Source organism: Hyperolius riggenbachi, chromosome 1, assembly GCF_040937935.1.
Source record: "Hyperolius riggenbachi isolate aHypRig1 chromosome 1, aHypRig1.pri, whole genome shotgun sequence".
Lineage (NCBI taxonomy): Eukaryota > Metazoa > Chordata > Amphibia > Anura > Hyperoliidae > Hyperolius > Hyperolius riggenbachi.
Genome location: NC_090646.1, coordinates 660641523 through 660665958, shown reverse-complemented (window position 1 = coordinate 660665958; position 24436 = coordinate 660641523). Strand labels below are relative to the sequence as shown.

Below are 24436 nucleotides of genomic sequence, written 5' to 3'. Positions count from 1 at the left end.
ACTTGTCACTACCTAAACTGGGGGGCACCTGTCACTACCTAAACTGGGGGGCCCTGTCACTACATACACTAGGGGGCACCTGCCACTACCTAAACTGGGGGGCCCTGTCACTACATACACTAGGGGGCACCTGCCACTACCTAAACTGGGGGGCACTTGTTACTACCTGAACTGGGGGGCACCTATCAATACCAAAACTAGGGGTAACCTGTCACTACCTAAACTGGGGGGCACCTGTCACTACCTAAACTAGGGGTAACCTGTCACTACCTACATTGGGGGGCACCTGTCACTACCTAAACTAGGGGTAACCTGTCACTACCTACACTGGGGGGAACCTGTCACTACCTAAACTAGGGGTAACCTGTCACTACCTAAACTAAGGGGCACCTGTCACTACCTAAACTGGGGACACCTGTCACTACCTAAACTGGGGACACCTGTCACTACCTAAACTAAGGGGCACCTGTCACTACCTAAAATGGGGGCACCTGTCACTGCCTAAACTAGGGGGCACCTGTCACTACCTAAACTGGGGGGCACACGTGACTGAGGCACTCTCAATCTAATTCCTACTATAGTCCTAGTCTAATGTCCCACCATTGCTAAGTTCATGTAAATTTGGGCCCACCCATGACCACACCCACAGTCTGGTCCATGACTACACCAACTGTTCGGCGCAGCGCGCAATTCTCGGTGCGGTGCGCAACGCTTGATGCACCACTTCCCCCTGTATTTTGACCCCCCCCTGGAAAATATTCTGCGGACACCCATGGCCTTGCAGCGTGATAAAGTTTCTGAATGTGAAGGGTAAAAGTGCACGGCATATTTATGATGAGATGAGGGCAGCTTATGGAAAGGATTGCCCATCTTATGACACCACTGTGAGGAGGAAAAGGAATTTCCAATGTGGTCACATGTCCCTAACAGACGAGCCAAGACCTGAAAGACCATCACTAATGGACGATGGGACCACAGTGAAGAAAGTGGTCACATGTCCCTAACAGACGAGCCAAGACCTGGAAGACCATCACTGACAGACGACGCAGCCACAGAGAAGAAAGAGGTCACATGTCCCTTACAGACCGGGCAAGACAGACCTGGAAGACCATCACTGACAGACAATGAGGCCTCAGTGAAGAAAGTGGGGAGGAAGACAGAGGAACAACCATCCAAATGATGATGAATAAAACAGGCCTGTTATGGCAGTGTGTGGAAAATTATTTATGAAAAACTGCAGATGTCTAAGGTGTCTGCACGCTGGATTCCATGTTTGCTAACCCCTTTCCAACCGTAACTCTAACCCTTCCAGAAACAATCTTTTCCATCTCACACTTATCAATTCTAGCACAATCTGTATAAAAAATGGATGCAATGGGCTTTATTCACAAAACCTCTCATAAATGACTTATGTATCACCTAATTGATAGAAAAAAACCTTTCAGCACATTTACAAGCAATATAATCACTCAAAGTTTTACTTGATAAACTTTATTTCAATATTACGGTACTTTTCTTACCTTAATTATATTATACTTTTGCTTTTTGGGAGCTTAACCACTTTACCCCCACGTGTACGCATTTCTCCGTCCCCTTTTCCATCCTTTCACCACCAGGGACGGAGAAATGCATACTTTCCGCGCTCCCGCCGCTGCCCGCGCTCCCGCTCACTCTAGCGCGCACTCCCGCTCGTAAACACGCCGCCGGCCGCTCGCCAGGGATCAATGAACGGGAAAAGCCATTCCTGTTTGTTGATCTAAACTCCGCATTGATCCGCTGCTTCTCCGCTAAGCAGCGTGATCATTGTGAAAAAAAAAGTTCCCAGCCTCTTTGTACTTCCTGCAAGCGTCTTCCGGACGCTTGCAGGTCGCATAAACAAAATGTTACTGTGGCCATCTTGTGGCCAAATAGTAAAACTACACCCTAAAGCATTTTTCACTTACAAATAAATTAGTTTTACACACAGAATTAACTCCTTACCTCCCACACTCCCCAATTTTTTTTGTAATTAAAAAAAAATAAAAAAATTACAATAAAAAAAAAAAAACATAAATAGTTACCTTGGGGACTGAACTTTGTAAATATTTATGTCAAGAGGGTATAACACTGTTACTTTATAAACTATGGGCTTGTAATTAGGGATGGATGCAAAACTGAAAAACATGCACCTTTATTTCCAATTAAAATATTGGCGCCAAACATTGTGATAGGGACATAATTTAAACGGTTTTATAACCGGGACAAAAGGGCAAATACATTTCATAGGTTTTAATTACAGTAGCATGCATTATTTAAAAACTATAAAAATAATAAACAATTTTCCCACATTTTTTCCTATTTTCCCATTAAAACACATTTAGAATAAAATAATTCTTAGCATAATGTCCCACCTAAAGAAAGCCTAATTGGCGGCAAAAAAAACAAGCTATAGTTCATTTCATTGTGATAAGTAACGATAAAGTTATAGACGAATGAATGGAAGGAGCGCTGAAAGGTGAAAATTGCTCTGGTGGTCAAGGGGTAAAACTCCTCAGTTATGAAGTGGTTAAACATTTAACATAAATAAGGTGAAAACAGGTGAAGAAGCTTTGTGAATCCTGTCCAATGAGCTGCTTTTTGACCACCATGCATTTAGGGACCAATGATGGCGCTGACAACATTTCATCAGCATACCATAACAACTTATGGGTGATAATTAAATGTTTACCATACCCCCTCATATGTATAAAGTTGTCTCAGTGTGGGGCTCAGGGTGGGTACCAGAGATGGCTGCTGAGCGACAACTTACAAGTGAAACTTCTCCTCCCACACTGGGTTCAGGTTGCCGTAGATGGTCTTCGTCCTCTTCTTCGTTTTCCCGACTTGGACGGTGACGTACGGGTCACTTGAGCCGGTCTTGTCTTTGGCCTGCAGGCCCTGAGCGCAGAGAACTGCAAGACAGCAGACACCACAGTGACACAAACTCATTTATTCCTTATGGCGTCAGTGTACTTTATGTGTGCTTTACAATGAGGCCCTGATCTGTAATGCAATCCACGCTCACTCAGCACTTTATTAGAAAGACCCGCACACCTGCCTGTTCATGCAATTATCTCATCAGCCAATCATGTGGTCGCAGTACAATGCATAACATTTTACAGGAGCTTCAGATAATGAAGCTACAATGAGGGAACCATGATTTTAGGGAATTTTACTGTGGCTTGAATGTTTTCCTAATAAAGAAAGGCCCTACCCAGTATTAGTATGGCATTTCTTATAAAGGCATGGTAATTGGCTGTACGGCACACAGAAGAGGAATGGGAGGGGAGGATCAGAAGCAGTTAATGTATCTGCTGTCGCTCTGTATTACTGTGTTTACCGCCATATACGACGCTCTGGAATATAAGACGCACCAAGGTGTAGAGGGCAAAAACCAGGGAAAATTGTATAAATATATTAAACGTGGTGCGTCCATGGTCCAGGAACATGTCTCACCTTATCCATTGCTCCCGTGGGAATTGCAGACCTCTTCTGTCCTGCACGGCTCCTCCTAGTGACGCGATCAGCAGAAGCATTTACTAGAGCAGCAGTGCAGGAGAGAAGAGGTCTGCGATCCATGGGGGAGACACGGATTGGGTGAGACACGCTGCCGCTACACTTCTAATTGTACACAAGGGAGCAGGAGACGAGGGGGGGGGGAGATGATGGCAGACAAAACAAAAGGGGGGGGGGGGGGGTTCCGTGAGAAACGCGGGCGAATTGGAAGGATCCGCGAAGTCCAATTTCTGATCGCTTCCTGGCTAAATTTGTGCAGCCATTACAGGAATCAGAACTGACATTCCTGGGGGTTTTTGTTTTTGTTTCTTTCCCTCCTTCCACCAAAAGGCACGAGCCTGCTGCAGAGTGTCCCTGGCTTCAAGCTGTGCTGATGGCCCATCCATCAGATATAGTTGATAAGCAGGATGGCAGAAACAATTTAGTTAGGAATTCTGACATTTTGGCTCCCCTCCCAGCAGGGGAGCTGACACGTAGCTTGCGGCCGCAAGCTTCAAAAGAAACGTCACCTAGGAATGACCTGCTGTAAATCCCAGATGTAGATCATATTCCATAAACTGCTATATGAGTCATATTTTCTGTGTTGCCAGGCTGGCAGACCCTCCAAACTAACAGAGCATTATAGGCCCTGTCTGGCGCTGGTTCTAAGGAAGTTTCAGAACATTCTGAGGTAAAGGACTGCCAGTTAGGCAGTTCAAAAGTGCCCTGATGATACCACAGGGGTCCCACCCCTCATGTTTGGTATCAGACTGCTGGGTAAATCGAGACAGACCTGAAAATGTTAGTAAATCTGCCCTGACCTGTACGGTTCTGTGAGATAGAGCCCATATATGGTTAGATATGATTTCTGGTCCCCAGGACTCATCTCATATTCTAATGGGGTGTGTGGCTCCCGCCCTCACTCCCTCCTACTGGATCAGGGGCATAAGAATGGCAGAGGAGCCAAACTCAGTGTCCTCCACCCTGAACCACCATCTTGATCTCATCTGTGCCAGCTTGAGGATATGCTGGCATCCCCCTGGTCTGAACTCTGAACTTTGATCTGAAACAAAGGATTTTACCAAGGACTTTATGATTCTTCCCACAAAAGGACATCTTTTCATGAAACTAAGTATTTTTTCTCCCTTTCTTTTATTTTTCATACTGGCTATTACTGTTTTAATAATTGTTGATTTTAATAATTGTCTGTATATATTAATTATTTATATTGCCCGTGAATAAAATACTTTATCAAAGTCATTCACTGTTCCGCTACCCTGCTTCTCAGCCGCACAAACTTAACCAGACTTCTGAGGAGACAGTACTGTTGTTACCAGCCGGACAGAATAGAGTGTGTTTAACAGTTTTTATTTGCAGGTCGAGAAATAACCAGTTAGTGAGTTCCTCTGTCTCAGAAAACAGAGGTGGTGGCAGTTATACCCTGAAATAGTGTGTAAAGTTGTAATTACCGTACCTCACAGGCTCCCTTCTGGTCGGGCTGCTGCCCAAATTCTGTCGGTTTCTGCGCAAAGATCGCGACCAAATCTTACATGGTCTGTGTGCTGAAACCGATTGGAAGGAAATTTGCGGTCTGACCACTAGGGCTCCTGTGACAGGGGGGGACAGGGGACACAGACACACACGGGCGACTTGGCTGCGGTTCATATCGGCGGGCGTTGGTAAGATGTGGGTTCACTGAATTCGCCGTATTAGACACAGGGACTTTTTCTCTCCAATTTTTTGTTCCCCCCGAAAAATGTGTCTTACACGGTCCAAATACGGTAAATACAGAGCGAGCCCTCCTAGCCCCCGTGATGGAGATTAGCTAAGTGGTGCAGAGGGCCTGCTGCGGGGTGGGGGTGTGGGCGGACAGTACAAGGTCGTTATGCTCAAGGTTGATGCAAAGCTAATAATGGCAACTAGCATGCAAACATAATGCAAATTGAATACCACTTGGAATTGGGACATTCAAATGCAGTTTTACATGAACTCAACTCCGAGCTGCCTACAATTTGCATGCGCGTCAGAATTACCGTATTGGATTCTCATTGACTTTCTCTGCTACAAAACAGTCCTCTGTTCTCTTGACTGCAGTTCGGTGCCCCTAAGAACTGTATCGGATTACCACTGAATGCCTGTATAACTGCTATTGATGCACTTTCTATGTACTGATTTATTATCATTCTCCAAGTTATTACCTTGGCTGTTCAAGTCTGATTTGGAAACCTGTATGGAGATGTTTATTATGTCTTTATTGTGCTTCAATAAACCCTTTAAATGCTGGCGGCGCGGGTGGACTCACCGGTGATGGTGATCTTGGCGGACCATTTCGAGGTTCCATCCAGCACGCTCTGCTTCACGGTCTTCATCTGCTGTGCGTGGGCCACTTTGGTCACAGTGAAAACGTCTCGGATGAGCTCGAAGATCTCTGGTTTGTTCCTCTCCCGGATCTTCATGCGATCCTTCATGGCCATGATGATGTTCTGCGTCCGGTCCTCGGCGCCGTGCTTCGAGCTCTTCTCTGCCGCACCTGTCCCGGGGAGAGAGAGAAGCACCGTCAGGATAAAGTCTCCTATATTCCTGCGGGGTCTCTGGTCACCTGTCTCCCCCATGCTTGCCGGTGAGTAGGTATGGTCAATAAAAAAAACTCATTGCTAATAATACTGAGTTGTTGCAAATGGTATGCAAACGTGCAACTTAGAAACAGACCAATCAAATGTAGCGGTTGCAGCATAAAATCTACATTAATTCAGAATTGTTAGCAGCTCACTGACATGGGTATAGCAACAACCCAGGTGCCCCCCTGGAAAATGGTCATGGGGTCCCCTGGGATCCACACTCTTCCCTCGTACTCAAATGCTTCCCCCTACGCACACACTTTGCCTCCACACCATGCAGAGTAGCACTGGAAGTGGAGTAATACTTACCTGCACCAGCACTGCGGGTCTCTTCCATGCATCACTGCAGCACACTCTCTGCTGCCATTCGCCAGCTCCCAATCACGTGATCAGGAGCCAGAGGATGGCAGCACAGAATGGGCGTCTGTGAAGCATTGAGAAGACCCACAGTACTGGAGCAGTATTAGGCCTCTTGCACACTGCAAGTGATTCCGATTCCGATTTTTAATCGGTTTTTACATCCGATTCCGATTTGCAGTGTGCAGGGAGCCCCGCTCACTGATCATCCTTTGTTTCAATATGACCCAGGCTATTGCTGCAATCTTTTACAATATTTTAAAAAAAGAATTTGAACATTTCAGTCAAGATTTGTGGAATAACCAATGGTATCCCCACTGCTGATGTGTGAAGGTCTTTAAAGATGTCTTAGTTAATCAGGCCCACTGCATTCTGGGAGGCACGGGAAGTTGGAATGCCCCCAAAGCTCATGCCAGGCAGGGGCATAGCAATAGCCATAGCAGTTGCTGTGGGACCCTGGAGCATAGGGGGCCCAGGTGAGACTTAATGCATTCACTATTAACTTTCTTATGTTTCTTTACCATCTGCCTATGTCTCAGTATCCATGGACTATGTGCAGGGCTGATTGCTGAGAATGTAAACTGCCCAATTTATACATATCCATAAGGTAGGGGCATGTGGCATTGCTTAAAGGGGAACTGAAGAGAGAGGCCTCAGAGAGGTATATAGAGGCTGCCATGTTTATTCCCTTTTAAGCAATATCAGTTTCCTGGCAGCCCTACTGATCCACTGCCTCTAATACAGAGGATCAGCTGCTGATCTGCTGCATAGTCCTTGATCTGCTGCATAGCCCCTGAACAAGCATGCAGCAGATCAGGTGTTTCAGACTTTAAAGTCAGATGTGACAAGACTAGCTGCATGCTTGTTTCTGGTGTTATTCAGATACTACTGCAGAGAAATAGACCAGCAGGGCTGCCAGGCAACTGGTATTGATTAAAAGGAAATAAATATGGCAGCCTCCGTATACCTCTTACTTCAGTTCCCCTTTAAGAGTGCCACCATCTGAGCGCATCATGACAGTTTTGCTATGGGAACCCATAATATCTAGTTACGCCACTGATGCTTGGGGTCTGCTGCAAAAGATGCTTCAAAAGTAATGTACACTCTCCCATTACCTAAAATGTAAACTTCTTGCCCCGCCCATTTCCTCCCAGTAGCTGGTTCTCTACACTGCCCTCCCCCTCCTTCCATGTAAACAGAAGGAAGAGGCTCAGGAACACATGTATCTCATGCAATACTACTGCTTATTACAGCTATGTTCTGTTTTCTCTCATGAACTGAACATTTCGATGATGCAGCTGATTGGCTATAAAAGTAAATGTACCAGAAGGGAAAATATGCCCCAAATGGGTGCTTACCTCAGTAGAGGGAGAGCCTCCGGATAATCCAGGCTTCCCTGTCCAACTTTCCAGTGCTGGGAACACCTGAACCCCTTCAACAAGGGCTTGTCGATAGGGATGATCAATGCGATGCAAATATTTCCGAGTTCATACAAATTTATGCAAATTTTCATGCAAATATATGCAGCTTGAAAATGGACCACTCAAATCCCACCCCGGTTTAAATTGATTGGTCCATTTTTAAGCTGTATATATTTGCATAAAACGTGCATACGTTTTCATAAACACGGAAACATTTGCATATCATTGATCATCCCTACGTGTCGATGCAGCGTAGCCACACCGTGCAGACCTAATCGGCTCACTCCTGCCCACTAGCATGGAGCTGACTGGACTTGGCTTTTACCACCGAGCCCGAGCAGCAGCTCCTTGCTACAGATACAGTACACCTAATCACAAATCCCTTCTCCGGGGAACGTACGTTGGAGGCAGTCGGCGTTCAGCAGGTCTTGGCACTTTTCGTGGCATTTCACCCCGCACTCGGAACAGCGCATGCCCTGGCGGGCGATCCCCCATAGCAGACCCTCACACTCGTAGCAGTAGGTGGGCGTGGTGGCGGTCCAAATCTCAAAGCTGTGGGGGGTGGTGCAGGAAATGGGGTAGATTAAGGCTTGAAGAGTTTTCTTGTAGACGTGAGACTTCTGCAATGAACAAGAAGAGGCCGGCATTGTACAAAGTTAACACACAGGGGATACCAGCAGGGGGCGATGTGCTCACCAAGAGAGCTGGAAAGAGACCTCAAACAGACAGACTACAAACACTACCCTCCCCCACTAACACGCCACTCTCTGATTTAAGGTTCCTTTAGACCCACTACAAAAAAATTGGTGGTTTTGGTTCTTTAGAACTTGGTACACTGCACCACCACTTACATGCATCCTCCATAGAGCCATGAAGCTGTTCCAGCCTCTCTCCCCTCCTCTTCCTCAAAACCGTACATGCCAATCGGACAGGAGCATGTCTGTACAGCAGTCATTCTAAAACTGCTGCAGAAATAGATCTGAAAAGTACATCTCAAGTCGTTCAGGAGCATTCGTGATTTTCCCTATTATGAAATCAGACAGCTGAAAAAACTGTTTAACTATTGCGTGATCGGATCACCAGCTGCACCTGCCTCTCAGTAAACACCCCTCTCTAAATAGTCACTGTATGCTCTTCGGTGTGTAGTCCTCTGTTCTCTGGGTCACTACAGACAGCACTGAGCACACAGGACAACTTTCTTGTCTATACACTGGAAAGCAGACAACATGGCTCATCAGAAGTGAGGGATGGGGAGGGAAATAGGAGAACAGACAGCATGACTCATCAGAAAAGAGGTATGGGGGAGGTGATTAGACAGGAGGACTCATGAGAAGGGAGGGATAAGGAGAGAGTAAGCTGAGAGGCTGAGCAGACAGCATAAGTTAATCAAAAGGGAGAAATGGGGAGAGAGTTAGCAGAGATGTCTCCCAGTGAGCAGACAGTATGACTCATCAGAAGGGAGGGGTTGGGAGGGACTAAGCTGAGAGGCTGGGCAGAAAGCATGACTCATCAGAAGGGCTTACTGAGGAAGAAGTTAGCAGAGAAAAGAGCAGACAGCATGACTCATCAGAAGTGAGGGTGTTAGCAGAAAGGAAAACAGACAGCATGACTCATCAGAGAGATGAAGAGGGGGTTATAGCTGAAAGGATGGACAGACAGCATGAGACTCATCAGCAAGGCAGGATATGGAGGGAAAGAGGTGTGCAAAGTAGTAAGGAGATCCCATCATGCTATAGTACATTTTAAATCAGTTTTCAACTGACTAAATAAATGTTTACAGGACAAAAAAAAAAAAGAAAAGAAGAAAAAAAACGTACTCAGTACTTTTAGTAAGCACTTATCTTTTAGGATATACAGCAGATTTATCTACTTAGATCCACTGCCGGGTCCCTTTAAGAACTCTACAGGTATATTTTTGGTCAGGAAGGTGTATGGCGGCTTTTCCAGGAACTTTTACTTATGCTTTAAAAGTAGAAACGTATACATATCTGCTGGGACATGAGAGCGAGTATCTGAGGAACGATTGGAACTGAGAAAACGTTTTATTTGGAAGCAGCTGCTGCACTTACCAGGTCTTCGTCCTTGAGAGAAGTGCGAGTAGCCATGGCGGAGGTGATGCCGGCCTTCCGCGACTGGACCAGGGACTGTGGAGGCAAGAGGAACACTTTAGCAATCCCCATTACAGTCATATCTCTCCTAATAAACATACAATGGAAAGGCCTATAAGTGGCGGGGGACAAAACAGCCGAGACCTGCAGAGGACATTCTGTGCGGAAGTGACAGCCGGTCAGGTATCACATGTGACCTCTACGTGCAACCCGAAAATCACCCCCCATTCCAGCAGCTAATAGAATACAAAGCATTCATGCAGGCCGCTATTCTGTCTGGAACAATGTTCACCTATTCCATGGATTTTAATGTCATTCTAATTACTAACTAATTAATTTACTATAGCTCATTATTATTTGAATTCTCCCCCTAGTGCCTAAAACAACCCTCTACCACCCAATGCCTAAAATGAATCCCCCTTCAAATGCCTAACATGAACCCCCGACTCCACCTAGTCCCCCCCTCCAAGAGAATAAAATGACCCCCCCCCCCCACCTAATGCCTAAACTAACTAATCCCCGCTCCTAGTGCCTGGAACCAACACACCTACCTAATGCACAAAACAAATCCTCACCTAGTGCACAAAACGAACTCTCCCCCCCCCCACCTAATGCCTTAACTTATGATCCCTCCTAGTGCCTAAAATGACACCCCCCCCCCAATTATTGCCTAAAACCTAATCTGCCTTCCTAGTGCCTAAATTAGCCCGCCAACCGTATGGCTAAACTAATCCCCTCTCATAGTGACTAACGCACGCACACACCTAGTGCCTAAAACTAACCCACTCACCTAATACATAAAACTAATGCCTGAACCTAACCTCCCACTCGAGCACCTGCTATTTGTTTCCAATCAACTATTCTACTGCAAACCTATACAATGTCCGATTGGCTAAGTTACCACTCCGGCAGTGGGTTATTTTGCCCCGCCAGGCGGTAAGTTGGGTGCCAGATGATACTCTGCACTGGCCTCAATTAGAGCACGATCGTGGGCCAATCTACTGAAAACTGAAATTTCAAGCATGAGGAGAGGTTTGCGCCTCAAAGTGCCCACCAACTTCTCATATACCTCCACCTTAAAGCAATTCACTCGACCATCATGTCCTCTGCAGGCCACCGGGCAGGATCTCAGTGCTGGGAGGTTTATGGCAAAGCTAAACTGAGAATTATAAGCTCTAGAAAAATAAATACTGAAATGAAATTCTGCAAAGCAGCTAGGCAGAAATAACATCATACAAAAAGAAAAAAAATAAACTTAGATGAGAAAGGACATGTATGCCTGGGATGCCCCGAGAAGACCCCTAAAGCTTTTGGTCAGGGTCTGTACGATGCTACCAGAAGGCATCCTTTGCATACATGTATGGGTGGGGCACATGGGTGGTACTGAGGGGGGGAACCTTGCATCTGAATGCAACCTTCGTCCACATTCAGCGCCCATCACTGAGTCTAATGAACCTGGCAGATGCCAGGACATGGCTGGAAATCCATGCTCTGCAGGGCCAGGCAGCCTCTTGCCATTTCTCTAGCATCTAACTGAGACCTATGCAATGCTAAAAAACCCAAAGAGTTGACCATCTTCTTCAACAAAGCCATGGACTGGCACTAAGCTACAGTATGCTGAGGCACCTAGCTCTGTTTGTGATGTTTACAATTGGTTCCCATCATTGCTGAACTAATTAGCCTTAATCACCTGATTTAGGCAAAAAAATATCTAAAGCTCGCCCCACAAACATTGAACCTGATCACCCAGATGGGCCTCCCCCCAGCCAGCCATCATGCCCCCCAAAAAAATTTGAAGCTGGAGCCTCTACTGACCAAAGCCTATCTTCACTCAGAACTGCTGGAAGCCTCTATGGCAGAGGATGATGTTCCCCAGCCAGTGTACAGCTCTCACTCTCCAGCACAAAGCCTGAGTGCCAACCGAGTGCAGCTGCTATGTGTAGTTGTTTGAGTGAGGCGAGTGGAGTAAAGGCAGGACCGGTCCCTTGCATCTTGGAGTGGGTGGAGTGAATGCGGTTCCGGGATTTGATGCTCAGTTACAGAGTTGGGTGGCTCTCTCCCCATGCCTCTCGTAGTGGGGATTGTTTAGTAGGGTGGGATAGTGGCATGGGTGTTTGTAGAGGTTTTTGTACTTCTACAGACCAAATAAAGGTTTGCATTTTGCACATTGATTTGAGCACTTGCAATTAATTTATAGTCTCATTAGCAATGATTAGGGATGGTCAATTAAATCTACAGTACGGACCAAAAGTTTGGACACACCTTCTCATTCAAAGAGTTTTCTTTATTTTCATGACTATGAACATTTTAGATGCACACTGAAGGCATCCAAACTATGAATTAGCATAGTTTGCTGCTAGAACTCTGTATGGCATTGACCTGGTCTCTAACCTGCGATTTCTGAGGCTGGTGACTCGCATGAACTTATCCTTCGCAGCAGAGGTGACTCTTGGTCTTCCTTTCCTGGGGCGGGCCGCATGTGAGCCAGTTTCTTTGTAGCGTTTGATGGTTTTTGAGACTGCACTTGGGGACACTTTCAAAGTTTTCCCAATTTTTCGGACTGGCTGACTTCCATTTCTTAAAGTAATGATGGCCACTCGTTTTTCTTTACTTAGCTGCTTTTTTCTTGCCCTAATACAAATTCTAACAGTCTATTCAGTAGGACTATCACCTGACTTCTCCACAACGCAACTGATGGTCCCAACCCTATTTATAAGGCAAGATATCCCACTAATTAAACCTGACAGGGCACACCTGTGAAGTGAGCTGGACCGCAGAATGAAGGCAAAAGGGCCAACAAATGCTAAGCATTTCTGGGAACTCCTTCAAGACTGTTGGAAGACCATTTTAGGTGACTACCTCTTGAAGCTCATCAAGAGAATGCCAAGAGTGTGCAAAGCAGTAATCAAAGCAAAAGGTGGCTACTTTGAAGAACGTAGAATATGACATATTTTCAGTTGTTTCACACTGGTTATGTACTATACTTCCACATGTGTTAATTCATCGTTTGGATGCCTTCAGTGTGAATCTACAATGTTCATAGCCATGAAAATAAAGAAAACTCTTCGAATGAGAAGGTGTGTCCAAACTTTTGGTCTGTACTGTATATATATATATCTATATATATCTATATAAATAATTTCAAGTGGATGCAGGCTTATGCAAATGTTGTATGCAAATGTATGCAGCTTGGACATAGACCAATCGAATTTTACCTCAGCAGGATTTGATTGGTTAATATTCAAGCTGCATACAAAATTTGCGAAATGCTGCATCAACTCAAAATAATTTTCATCTCCTTGACCATCCCTAGCAATGATTATTTTTTGCATAACTGCTCCCACCTGTCTGTTTCGGTGGTCTCATGTGTTTTACTGATTGGAGCACCCACTCTTGTTCCTAGTCCTCTGACTCTGTAGATCCCTATCACTGGCTCTGTCTGGTTTCTTTCAGGACCATGGAAACTGTACAGAATAGTGCACTGCCGGCACCAATATTCCAGATGGTACGCATTCTCCTACTATAGTCGCTTCTCCCACTAATCTGTCATTGGTGGACCTGCCCTATAGTGATACATAGGGGTTCGGGGAAGCAGACGCTGTCACGTTTAGAGTCTAATTCAGCAATTGACGTTGAACGTTCTGGGGCAGGATTGGGATGTTCTGTATATATTTTATAAGGAAAATCTCACAAATCTAAGAGCTGGTTCACACTGGCACTTATCTGTTAAATGGATCAGATTCTGTTCCGATGGTTCATTTCTATTTCCCCATATCCCCCCTGCCCCCATCACCAAAGCAGATTTTGCTGGCTAGAAGGGTCCATTTTGTACCACAGGATCAGTTTCCTCATTGCCCCCAGTGCAGTGCTTCAGCGTCCGTTTCCCGTTCCGCTGGGCTCCACGGTTAAAAAAAAAAAAAATCACTGCAGCATCAACATTGCGGTCTGTTCAGCGGAGCGTGCGGAACGGACCCAACCGAACAGACCAGTGTGAACGGAACCATAGGTTAACATTGGCTCCGTAACGATCCGCTCAGTTACAATCTGCAACCGGACCATTTTTTATTGCCAGTGTGAACCGGGCCGTACCTACATGGGAAGGGAGATAACCAATTCATTACTTTGAGGTTCATTAAATCAGTGATGTGAGAGAAGGTAACAGAACTTTATATTCTGCGGAAGGGAGGGCGGTGCAGAAGAGGAAACTACTCTAGATGGAGTCCGTCTAGCTTCTACGGGATGGTGGCAACCACTTACCATCGCCTGTGAAAAGGAGGGTCGGCATACAAGAGAATTGTAACAGGTTAATGCAACAAAACAGGAAGGAGGAGGAAGAAGGGGAGGAAACATTTGTGAAGGTTCTTATGTATCCTGATCAATGCTAATTCATTATAATACATAAAGCTTTTTTATTTTTTATTTGAGAAGACATTTTGTCACCTGCGGAAGAAACTTATTCCGTTCAAAAGAGGTAAAGATGAAATATAAAGGAATCTACTGTATATGTGCAGATAACCAACTTTCTCCAGGCATCAAAGTTCATCTGCTTGACTAGAGACGGCCAATTATATGCTAGTATTTTGTTCTTGTATGGGGCTTGTGACTGGGCCAACCTGCCAATTCCAACTGGCCCAGTTCTAAGCGGCATACAATTTCACATTAAATTTGCATATAGGCTGAAGCTATTAGCAGGTCATTGACTACAGTTTACATGAATTAGTTACCAAACCAAAATATTTATGCATTAATTATGGTCTACCACCCAGTAGAGCGGGAACCACATGCAGCTCTATAACAGCGTTCCTTGTGGAAAGCAGAACTCAAGCAGAGGGAGGCGTGTGATCAGGGGACAGATTTGTAAGGCTCTGATTGGTTGGTCACAGTCAAGTGTAACTTCCTGTGTAGGCTAAACAGGAAGTGACCACAGCAAATCAGAAGTATGACAAATCTACCAGCTGATTTACCTGATCACGTGATCTTCAGTGAACTCTACACCCCAACAACAATACTCGAGAGAAGGTCAATGAGATGTGAACAACTGCCACTTGCATGCAAAATGTAATGCAAATTATGCAGCTTGGGACTTTGGCCAATCAAAACAGGAAGGAAGTCCATAGGATTGGCCCGCTTCCAAGCTCCTTACATTGAATATGCAAACTAGAGTTCTCAGAATCTCATCAACATCCATACCACTGCCTTAAAGGGCAGACCCCTGCAGATACTTGTAGACAAATATAACCAAGTTCCTCCTGACCTGGACAACATACAACTGATTTTATCAATAGAGATGAGTGAAAATGCGTCTGACATTATCGCAAAAAAGTTTGTAAAACTTCCAGTAGTTCCGTGAAATAGTTTCGCCAAAATAGTTTCACGAAATACATTGAAGTCAATGGCGCTGACTATAGCTGCGATACATGCTAGAATCACCAAACATGCTAGGAATGTTAAAGAGAACCTGTAACAAAAAAAAAGTTCCCCTGGGGGATACTCACCTTGGTAGGGGGAAGCCTCAGGGTCCCAATGAGGCTTCCTCCTCCCCCGTAGCTGCAGGCAATCCAGCGCTGGCTCCCCCGAAGTGTCCGGCAATCCTCCCTCCACAAACCTGACAAGCGCTGATAAGCACTGATTTATTTACCTTCCATGGCTCCAGTGGGGGCGCTGTTGCGGCTCTCAGCACGGAGATAGGCGGAAATAGCCGATCTCCGTCGGGTCCGCTCTACTACACAGGCGCAGGAGACTTGCGCCTGCGCAGTAGAGCAGGCCGACAGCGATCAGCTATTTCCACCTATCTCCGAGCGTAGAGCCGATACTGTGCTGGAGCCGGGAAGGTAAGTATTTACATCCCCGCTGTTCGGGGAGCTTTATCGCTGCCGCCGTGGGACCGAGGAGAACGAGAGAAGTCTCAACAGGATCCGGAGGCTTCCCCCACCCAAGGTGAGTACCCCCAGGGGAGGTTTTTTTCTTATTACAGGTTTTCTTTAAGGAGAACAATGGGAACAAAGGGGAAAAATCTTTCAAAAAGACCTTGTAGTTTTTGAGAGTTTTTTTCTCCTATTATAATTTTTTCATCTGCATTCCCACTGTTTTCCTTAAGGATAACTTTACTGTTTTAGTTGCAATATTTGTGCTGCTTGAGACTCTGCTGTACATTCTTTGGTTGTTCCTATGTTCCCCGTGTTGTCTTACTGTGCTTTGTAAAGCGCAGCGGAATATGTTGGCGCTATATAAAGTATTAATAATAAAAACAGGGAGAGCAGGCATGTCTAGGAAGCAGTCCCCATGCACACTACGTAGTCGCAACAATGTGCGCATGCACAGCACGCTCCTAGCCCCAGGTGTGCAATCAAAGAAACGCATCGCCGGGTAGTGCCTGCAGACTTACCAACCTGGTTGACACGGAAGTAGCTTTGAGGGGCCTTTAGGAGATAATGTAAAGAGGAGGAGGAGAACGGGGGGAGCAACTTGTTTTTACAATTTACAGCTCCGGTATCCTTTAAAATACCTAGCAAATTTGGTGATCATAGCATGTATGGGGACTTAGCTATTAACTGCTTAAAGTGTAACTGTCGGGCATAAAATCAAAAATCAATTATTTTTATCTGGTAAACAAGTAATAAGGATGCTAACCAGGCAATGCAAAAGTTATAATCACTCTTACTTTTCTTGTTGATAAATGATCATTCCCCAGTTTACCTGATTCGTATTTGGTACGTTGCCGCACAAAGGAAGTTGCAGGGCATGCTGGGTTGTCCTTTTTTGCTTCTGTACATTAGTTAAGTCTCAGGGGAAAAAAAGAAGTAAAAAAGGACAACCCAGCATGCCCTGCGACTTCCTTTGTGCGGCAACGTACCAAATAAGAGTCAGGTAAACTGGGGAATGATCATTTATCAGCAAGAAAAGTAATAGTGATTTTAACTTTTGGATTGCCTGGTTAGCATCCTTATTACTTGTTTACCAGATAAAAATAAAGAATTGATTTTAGATTTTATGCTCGACAGTAATACTTTAAGTCAGTGGGATGCAGTTTACAAAGATAGTATAATTAAAGTGGACCTGAACTCTTGCACAAAACAGAAGGAAAATGAAGAGAAATGCACTCTGTCAAACTCCCCCTCATCTGTGACAAACTACAACTGTAATTTGATTTGTCAGCAGTGTCCGCTTGGGAAGCTCCTCTGCCTGGGCGGAGCAGATCATTTGTAAACACAGGATGTTAACACTATGTCTGCTTCCATGAAAGCAGGAAGTAGACACACTGCAGATTTATTGCAGGATTTTGTATCAGCTGTAACAAAGAAATGTTTTTCTTTAAATGTGCTGTTGCTTATCTTTGGAAACAGAGAGGAAGCTCTGAGTTCAGATCCGCTTTAAATATCAGCAGAAACAGTCTTCCCAGGTAGGTAAGCGTTATAATTGAGAAATCCAGAGTAGAAATTAGAATTATTATAATTCAATATCAATAATTCTTTTTATCTTTAAAATGGAGCTGTAAGTCACATGAGATGATTGGTCTCTGCATATTTCAGCAGGTTCCTGTGATTGTACCTCCTGCTTCCTGGCTTCAGAAGGGAACAGGAAGTGATATGTGGAGAGCATCAATCAGACCTGACTACAGATCACAGATGTGGGAGTACAGATTGCACACAGATAGTCTGCAGTGGGGGATTTGATATACAGGCAGCTGTGGAGAAGTATTTGTAGACAACAGACAATTGTTGGCGCATTTGTACCTTAAAGAGACTCTGTAACATGAAAAAGATCCCCTGGGGGGTACTAACCTCGGGTGGGGGAAGCCTCCGGATCCTAATGAGGCTTCCCACGCCGTCCTCTGTCCCACCGGGGTCTCGCTGCAGCCCTCTGAACAGCCGGCGACAGACCCGACTGTAATTTCAATATTAACCTTTGCAGGCTCCAGCGGGGGCGCTGTGGCTGCTTTCCTCTCCGAACTACACGGAAATACCCGATCTCAGTCGGGTCCGCTCTACTGCGCAGGCGCCGGAAACTTGCGCCTGCGCAGTAGAGCAGACCCGACGTCGATCGGGTATTTCCGTGTAGTTCGGAGCCGACAGCCGTCAGAGCGCCTGCGCAGGAGCCAGGAAGGTAAATATTACGTCACGGCTGCACGGAGGGCTGCAGTGAGACCCCCGTGGGACAGAGGACGGCGTGGGAAGCCTCATTAGGATCCGGAGGCTTCCCCCACCCGAGGTGAGTACCCCCCAGGGGATTTTTTGAGGTTACAGATCCTCTTTAAAGTGTTTATGTACCCAACTAGTTCCTGTAAAACAGACGTTTTAAAAGTATTGTGTTTGCACTTTTCAGGGCCAAAAGAAGGTTTCAAGGCAATTGATTTTGCAGGAGGGAAGATCGAAGTACACCGTCAAAGGGCGGTTGGAAGATGGTTAAAGGAAACCAGAGATGAACGCTTTGGCACAAAATAAAGATATCCCCCAATAGATTTTACAAAAATACTATACCTGGTATATTTGCCCCTCTAGAGTGCTGTTTTTTGTGTTTTTTTTTACTAAAACTCCATGCAAAACACAGTTCATCAGAAAAGCATATTATTTAGTGGGCTGTGTGCAAAATGAAATCACCATTTCTAACAAACCTCTTATGAGTAACAAATATAGATAAAAAAAAAAAGGTTTTCAATATGCCCTTACATTAGCAGCTCCTCCCATCTCATCACAGCTCTCTGTGATGCTTTGAATATAGAGAACAGGAAAGCAGAGGCAGAAGGGGGCAGGCTTGGGCTTGAAAAGACATCAGAGAAGACAGACTCAGCTATAATGATTCCTGAACAAACCCAGACTGAATACTTAACAAGCAGGCTGAGCAGTGAAGGATGAAACAGAGAGCAGGGTAGGTGTTTTCTCTAATGTTCCCACTGATATGTATGGTAAAATACATAAGGGTGCTTCGTCTCTGGTTCACTTTAAAATTACCTATAATGAGTCCATAGACAATACAGTGCAATGCAATTGCATTTTTTAAATTAGCGTCCTTTTTAAGCAAATCTGAGATTACAAAAAACAAAAAGTCAGATGACTTCAGTAGAGGGATCCTCCAGATCCCACCGCTGGTTTCCGGGATCCTCCTCTCCTTCCCCGCTACACTCCTGTCAGAGAAGGAGAGTGGCCACCTTACGCAGAAGCCCTCATTTGCGGCATCTGCAGTGCGGCCACGCTCATACACGCCCTGGAGTGTAGCCGCATTAATCTATTCAACAAGAATAGGTTCTCATAGGACCTCCCAGCGCTGGAGCGGTGAGGTGAGGTGGAGAGGGGTGAAGATGAATCAGGATTATCCAGACACTTCCCTCTACTGAACCATCTAACTTTTTCTCTAAATTCACCTTCAGATTCACTTTCAGATACAGGCATGTCAAACACAATAATCTCTGCTATAAAACAAGTTATCCAACAAACTGCACAAACCAAACTAAATTAACTGACTCACCAAGTCGCTGACCAATGGGATGGGCTTCTTCTTGCGAAGATCAGGCATACTGTCAATGCCATACAATCCACCGCAGGGCCTAGGGACAAAGACAGACATAAATAATAGTTACAATAATAGTGTGTGACTGTGGGGAGGACATTAGAGTGTAAGCTCCTCTGGTGCAGAGACTGATAGGAATGGGTCAGTGATCTCTGTACAGCACTGTGGAATATGTCAGAGCTATACAAATGTATAATACTAATAGTGCCCTTCTGTCTGGTCTCCCTATTTCCTATCCAGCCCAGAATCAGATTCAAGATACTGTGTCTGACCTACAAATCTGTCCACAAAACCTGTCCAACCTACATTTCCGATCTTACTCAGAGGTACACACCTAGCCGCACACTCCGCTCTTCCAATGAACTTCGCCTAACCGCCCCCCGCATCACCCAGTCCCATGCATGCCTCCAGGACTTCTCAAGAGCTGCACCAACACTATGGAACTTCCTACCTCCACCCATTAGGGCAGCCCCCCTCCAACATCTTTAAGAAGGCCCTCAAAACTCAGCTTTTCACTCTGGCCTACCACCCCTCACAAGTGTTTTAAACGCTCAGCTGAACTCTGGTCCCCCTACCTTTCCTGTACCCACCTCTCCCTCTAGATTGTAAGCCTTTGGGCAGTGTCCTCCTCCTTTTTTGTCCTACCTGATCATACACCTCCATTACTGTGCACCCATGCTATGCATTTGAGTGAACCTAACTTGCCTAATCTCCATGCTCCATCCAGTGACTGACTAAGCATTACCTTGTACTCATACTGTGCTGTGTGATCTCCATGCTCCCATCCAGTGACTAAGCATTACCTTGTACTCATACTGTGCTGTGTGATCTCCATGCTCCCATCCAGTGACTAAGCATTACCTGGTACTCATACTGTGCTGTGCGATCTGGTCTTTCTTGTATTCCTGTATTGTCATATTGCTGTATGTCACCCCTAAATATTGTCTGTAACCTAAACTAATGTCCAGCGCTGCGTAACATGTTGGCGCTTTATAAATACATTAAATAGTGTGTGACTGTGGTGAGGGCATTAGAGTGTAAGCTCCTCTGGTGCAGAGACTGATGGGACTGGATCAGTGATCTCTGTACAGCGCTCTGGAATACGTCAGAGCTATATAAATGTACAATAATAAGTGAGTGACTGTGGTGAGGACATTAGAGTGTAAGCTCCTCTGGTGAGTGACAATCTAGCATTAGTACAGGTGCTTCCCAACATCCGTATGTTACACCATATTGGTTTCTGCTCATCCAATCACTATAAAGCATACAGCGAAGGGATGAATGCAAACTCGTGGAAGACTCAAGCACTCTAAATCGATGAGAACAGAAGAGTAGTGATATCTGCGGTTGGAGGATGTGTGTTTGGAAACGTGAATGTTTTCAAGGTTCCTGGATCAATGTGGAGCGGTTACAGCAGCGCAGAGGAGGAGGATAAAACAAAGAACTGCAGCCGGCAGAAGATGCTGCTTCGCTTTTAAGACGCTTTTCATGTCTCCCCTGCTGAACAGCGATAGCAAAATACAGATCTATAAAGCTGTTATAAAGGGTCAGAGGTCACCTGTGGATGTGAGGCGGGAGCTCATGCACGGCACAGTGTAACTGCATTAAGTGTTCCTAACAGAGAGGCTAAAGGCTCATACACACGGGGTACGGCCGTCGCCGCAACCACGTGGCACGCGCGTGTTGCGGCGACGGTTCGTCCGTGTGTATGACGCGCGCGCCCCGAACCGTCGCCCGTCGGAGCTGTCGCCAGGCGATTGACATGTTCAATCGCCGGCTACAGTCGTCGCCGCAACCTCGCCGGAACTGTCGCTAGCCCCGCATGTGTATGCGGGCTAGCGACAGCTACCCACACACACCACACGGAGCTTCCGGCGGGGGGGAGGAAACTCGGCGACAGCTTCCGCCGCATCGCTAATCCCTCTGCTGCCGTGTGGATGCAGAGGGATTTGGCGACGAGCTGTCGCCGAACTGCCGCCGAACTGTCGCGCACACGCTCCCGTGTGCGGCGACAGCTACAATTGTACCCCCGTGGGTACTTAGCTTTAGAAAGATGTTCAGCCCAGACACGGGAGATAATGATGAGCGGCCTCTTGGGGGGGGGGGGGGGGGGACTCTTTCAGCACTAGGGTACCACCATATCAGGTAAACAGACATGTGCATGAAGCCTGTACATGTACAAGCACTTCAATGTGTTGGTGTGGCTTTACTCCTTAATCCCCCCCAAAATACTGGTACGTTTTTTGGTTTACCTTAAAAAAATTGGCCTTATACTACGACAGACTAGGACTATGGTAGGATTAGATTGTATAAATATGTACAGTGCTGCAGAAGATGTCACTGCTATATAAATACATAATATAATATGGGAGGACATAGGACTATGGTAGGATTAGATTGTGAGCTCCTCTGAGGACAGTCAGTGACATGACTATGTACTCTGTAATGTGCTGCAGAAGATGTCAGTGCTATATAAATACATAATAATAATATGGTAGGACATCAGACTATGACTATGGTAGGATTAGACTGTGAGCTCCTCTGAGGACAGTCAGTGACATGACTATGTACTCTGTAATGTGCTGCAGGAGATATCAGTGCTATGTAAATACAAAATAATAATATGGTATGACATTAGACTATGACTATGGTAGGATTAGACTGTGAGCTCCTCTGAGGACAGTCAGTGACATGACTATGTACTCTGTAATGTGCTGCAGGAGATATCAGTGCTATGTAAATACATAATAATAATATTATAGTAGGACATTAGACTATGACTATGGTACCATTTTGATTTGCTGCAATTAAACCTTGGTAAAATGGAGTAGCCTTTCCACCAAGCAATGTGGTATTCAACTAACCAGTTATCCAGCATTTTTTTCCCTCCCATTGTGATCTGATGTGTTTTCAAGGTGTTTTTTTTTATTAGCTTTGTGGTCATGGATCAGGTAATTTGTGAGCTGGGTTTTGCAGACATCGAACACCTGTGTTGCTAGTTATCGTTATTCGAGCACCCAAGCCGTGATTTGAGCACTCGATGTGGCTAGTAGCTGAATGGCTACCACTACATAAAAATTAATGATATACAGCAATCATTTGGGCTCCGGAGTTACAAGGTTTGTTTTAGGCAGGTTGAGTGGGTTCTTTTAACCACTTAGCGGGGTGGTGGATTCCATATCGGTACTTACAAGCTGGGGGGAGGGTTAGGAGTTAGGTTGGGGGTACTATTTAGGCAGGATGTTACAGTTAGGCAATAGGTTGGGGGGTTGGTTTTAGGCACTTAGAGGGAGGGGGGTTTCAAGTGAGAATGTGCGGCAGGTAATAAAATATCAGAAAACTAATTGACTATTTTCTAGTAGCGGCACCACCCGGCACCCAACTATTGTGACGCCACCATTATGCATACTCTTTTATTTAATGGTATTCAGTTACAACATAGCTAGCACATTGAGGTTATAGAATTTTTAGCATTAAAGCGGAGTAACCCCTTAAGAAACTGGGGGTCTCCGGTTGTGCAGAGATCCCAGAGGTGATGCAGTCTCTGAGGGCGGGATTCGTACATGGCTCTAGTGTGGGTGGAGTCAGAGGTAAGTAAGCATATATATCTATCTATCACACACTGAGTGCGCTGGGAATACTGGAGTGTTTGCTCTTCTGAGGAGTGGAGGGTTCTTACGAGGCCGGAATGTTCCAGGCTATCTATAAAGCGGAATGTTCCGGATACATACATAACTACGGCATGTTATTAAAGCAAATGGAACAGGGTGTCTCTGTAATGAAGAGCTTTGCTCTCGGCGTACAAGGCTAATGGTGTGTGCAGAAAGGGGTTATTCAGCGCTCAAGGCTCCCCACGCAGCACTGAAGAATTCTATATGCTAAGGCTTTATAATACATACACAGTGTATGGTCTACAGCCCTCTGTGCATTGTACGGGTTATATTATTATGTTATATTATCAGCCTCATTAGCTATGCTTTACTGTGCTTTGTATCCCACAGGAAGTGGCCGAAAACATGCCACAAATCTCTCATTCTACATCTGAGAATGTAACGCATACAGCGAGATAATGTACATGACAGCAGGGCCTTTATGGCTGGATAGTGTACTGGTTAGGGGCTCTGCCTTTTACATGGGAGACCAGGGTTCGAATCCTGGCTCGGGTCAGTACCTCTTCAGTAAAAAGTCCTTGGGCAAGACTCCCCCTTAACTACTTGCCGACTGCTCCACGCCAATTGTCGTGAGCAGTGCGGCAGCCCCAGGATCGCTCCATGCCGATTGGCGTGAACGGTCTTCTGTGGGGCTAGCAGGAGGCTGCGCGTGCATCTCCTGCTCAGCGGGCACAGCTCCGCCCCGCCTTCAGTCTCCATGCGGCGATCGCCGTTTCGGAGACTGTTAGGCAGCGAAACCGCTGTCTATTAGGGCAATACAGTGCTGCGATCTAAGGCAGCGCTGTACTGGGGACAGCCATGTGACACGGCTGTTCCCTCCAGAGTGTCGGCGGTGATCCGCTGTCATAGGCTGAAGCAATGGCCCTATTAACAAGAAATGGCCTGGTCACTGGGGGGGGGGGGGGGGGGGTTAACACCGTGATCATCAGGAGGTTAAGGTGCGTACACACGTCAGATTTTTCCAAACGACCGGTCGTTTGGACGTCAAATCGGGCATGTGTACGATTGGTCGTTCAGCTAATAAAACTGGTTTTGACGGATCCGCTTGGCGCTAAACAAATGTTAGGATTATTGCCTGTGGTCAAGAGTAACTGCACCCTCTGGAGGACGGGACTCAGATGGGAGAGAGATCTGTCAGCTGCCCATACATCGCAGGCCGATTCCAGATCGATTTCAGCATATAATCCCTCAGAAATTGGCTTCATGACGCCTCGGATTCCATCCTGCCTGGTCACGCATGTGTT

At 45.8% G+C, this 24436-nt stretch overlaps 1 protein-coding gene across 15 annotated transcripts in view; it reads right to left on the bottom strand.

The window, feature by feature from the left end:
• UNC13B (unc-13 homolog B) overlaps nt 1–24436 on the bottom strand; it is a 540439-nt gene that overhangs the window by 138197 nt on the left and 377806 nt on the right. For all 15 annotated transcript variants that reach the window (XM_068252311.1, XM_068252316.1, XM_068252301.1 and 12 more), the window contains 5 exons: nt 19480–19558; nt 9979–10053; nt 8310–8529; nt 5816–6043; nt 2789–2930 (listed from right to left, as the gene is read on the bottom strand). In XM_068252311.1, coding sequence (XP_068108412.1) covers nt 2789–2930; nt 5816–6043; nt 8310–8529; nt 9979–10053; nt 19480–19558 — 744 coding nt within the window. The remainder of the gene's footprint in view (nt 1–2788; nt 2931–5815; nt 6044–8309; nt 8530–9978; nt 10054–19479; nt 19559–24436) is intronic.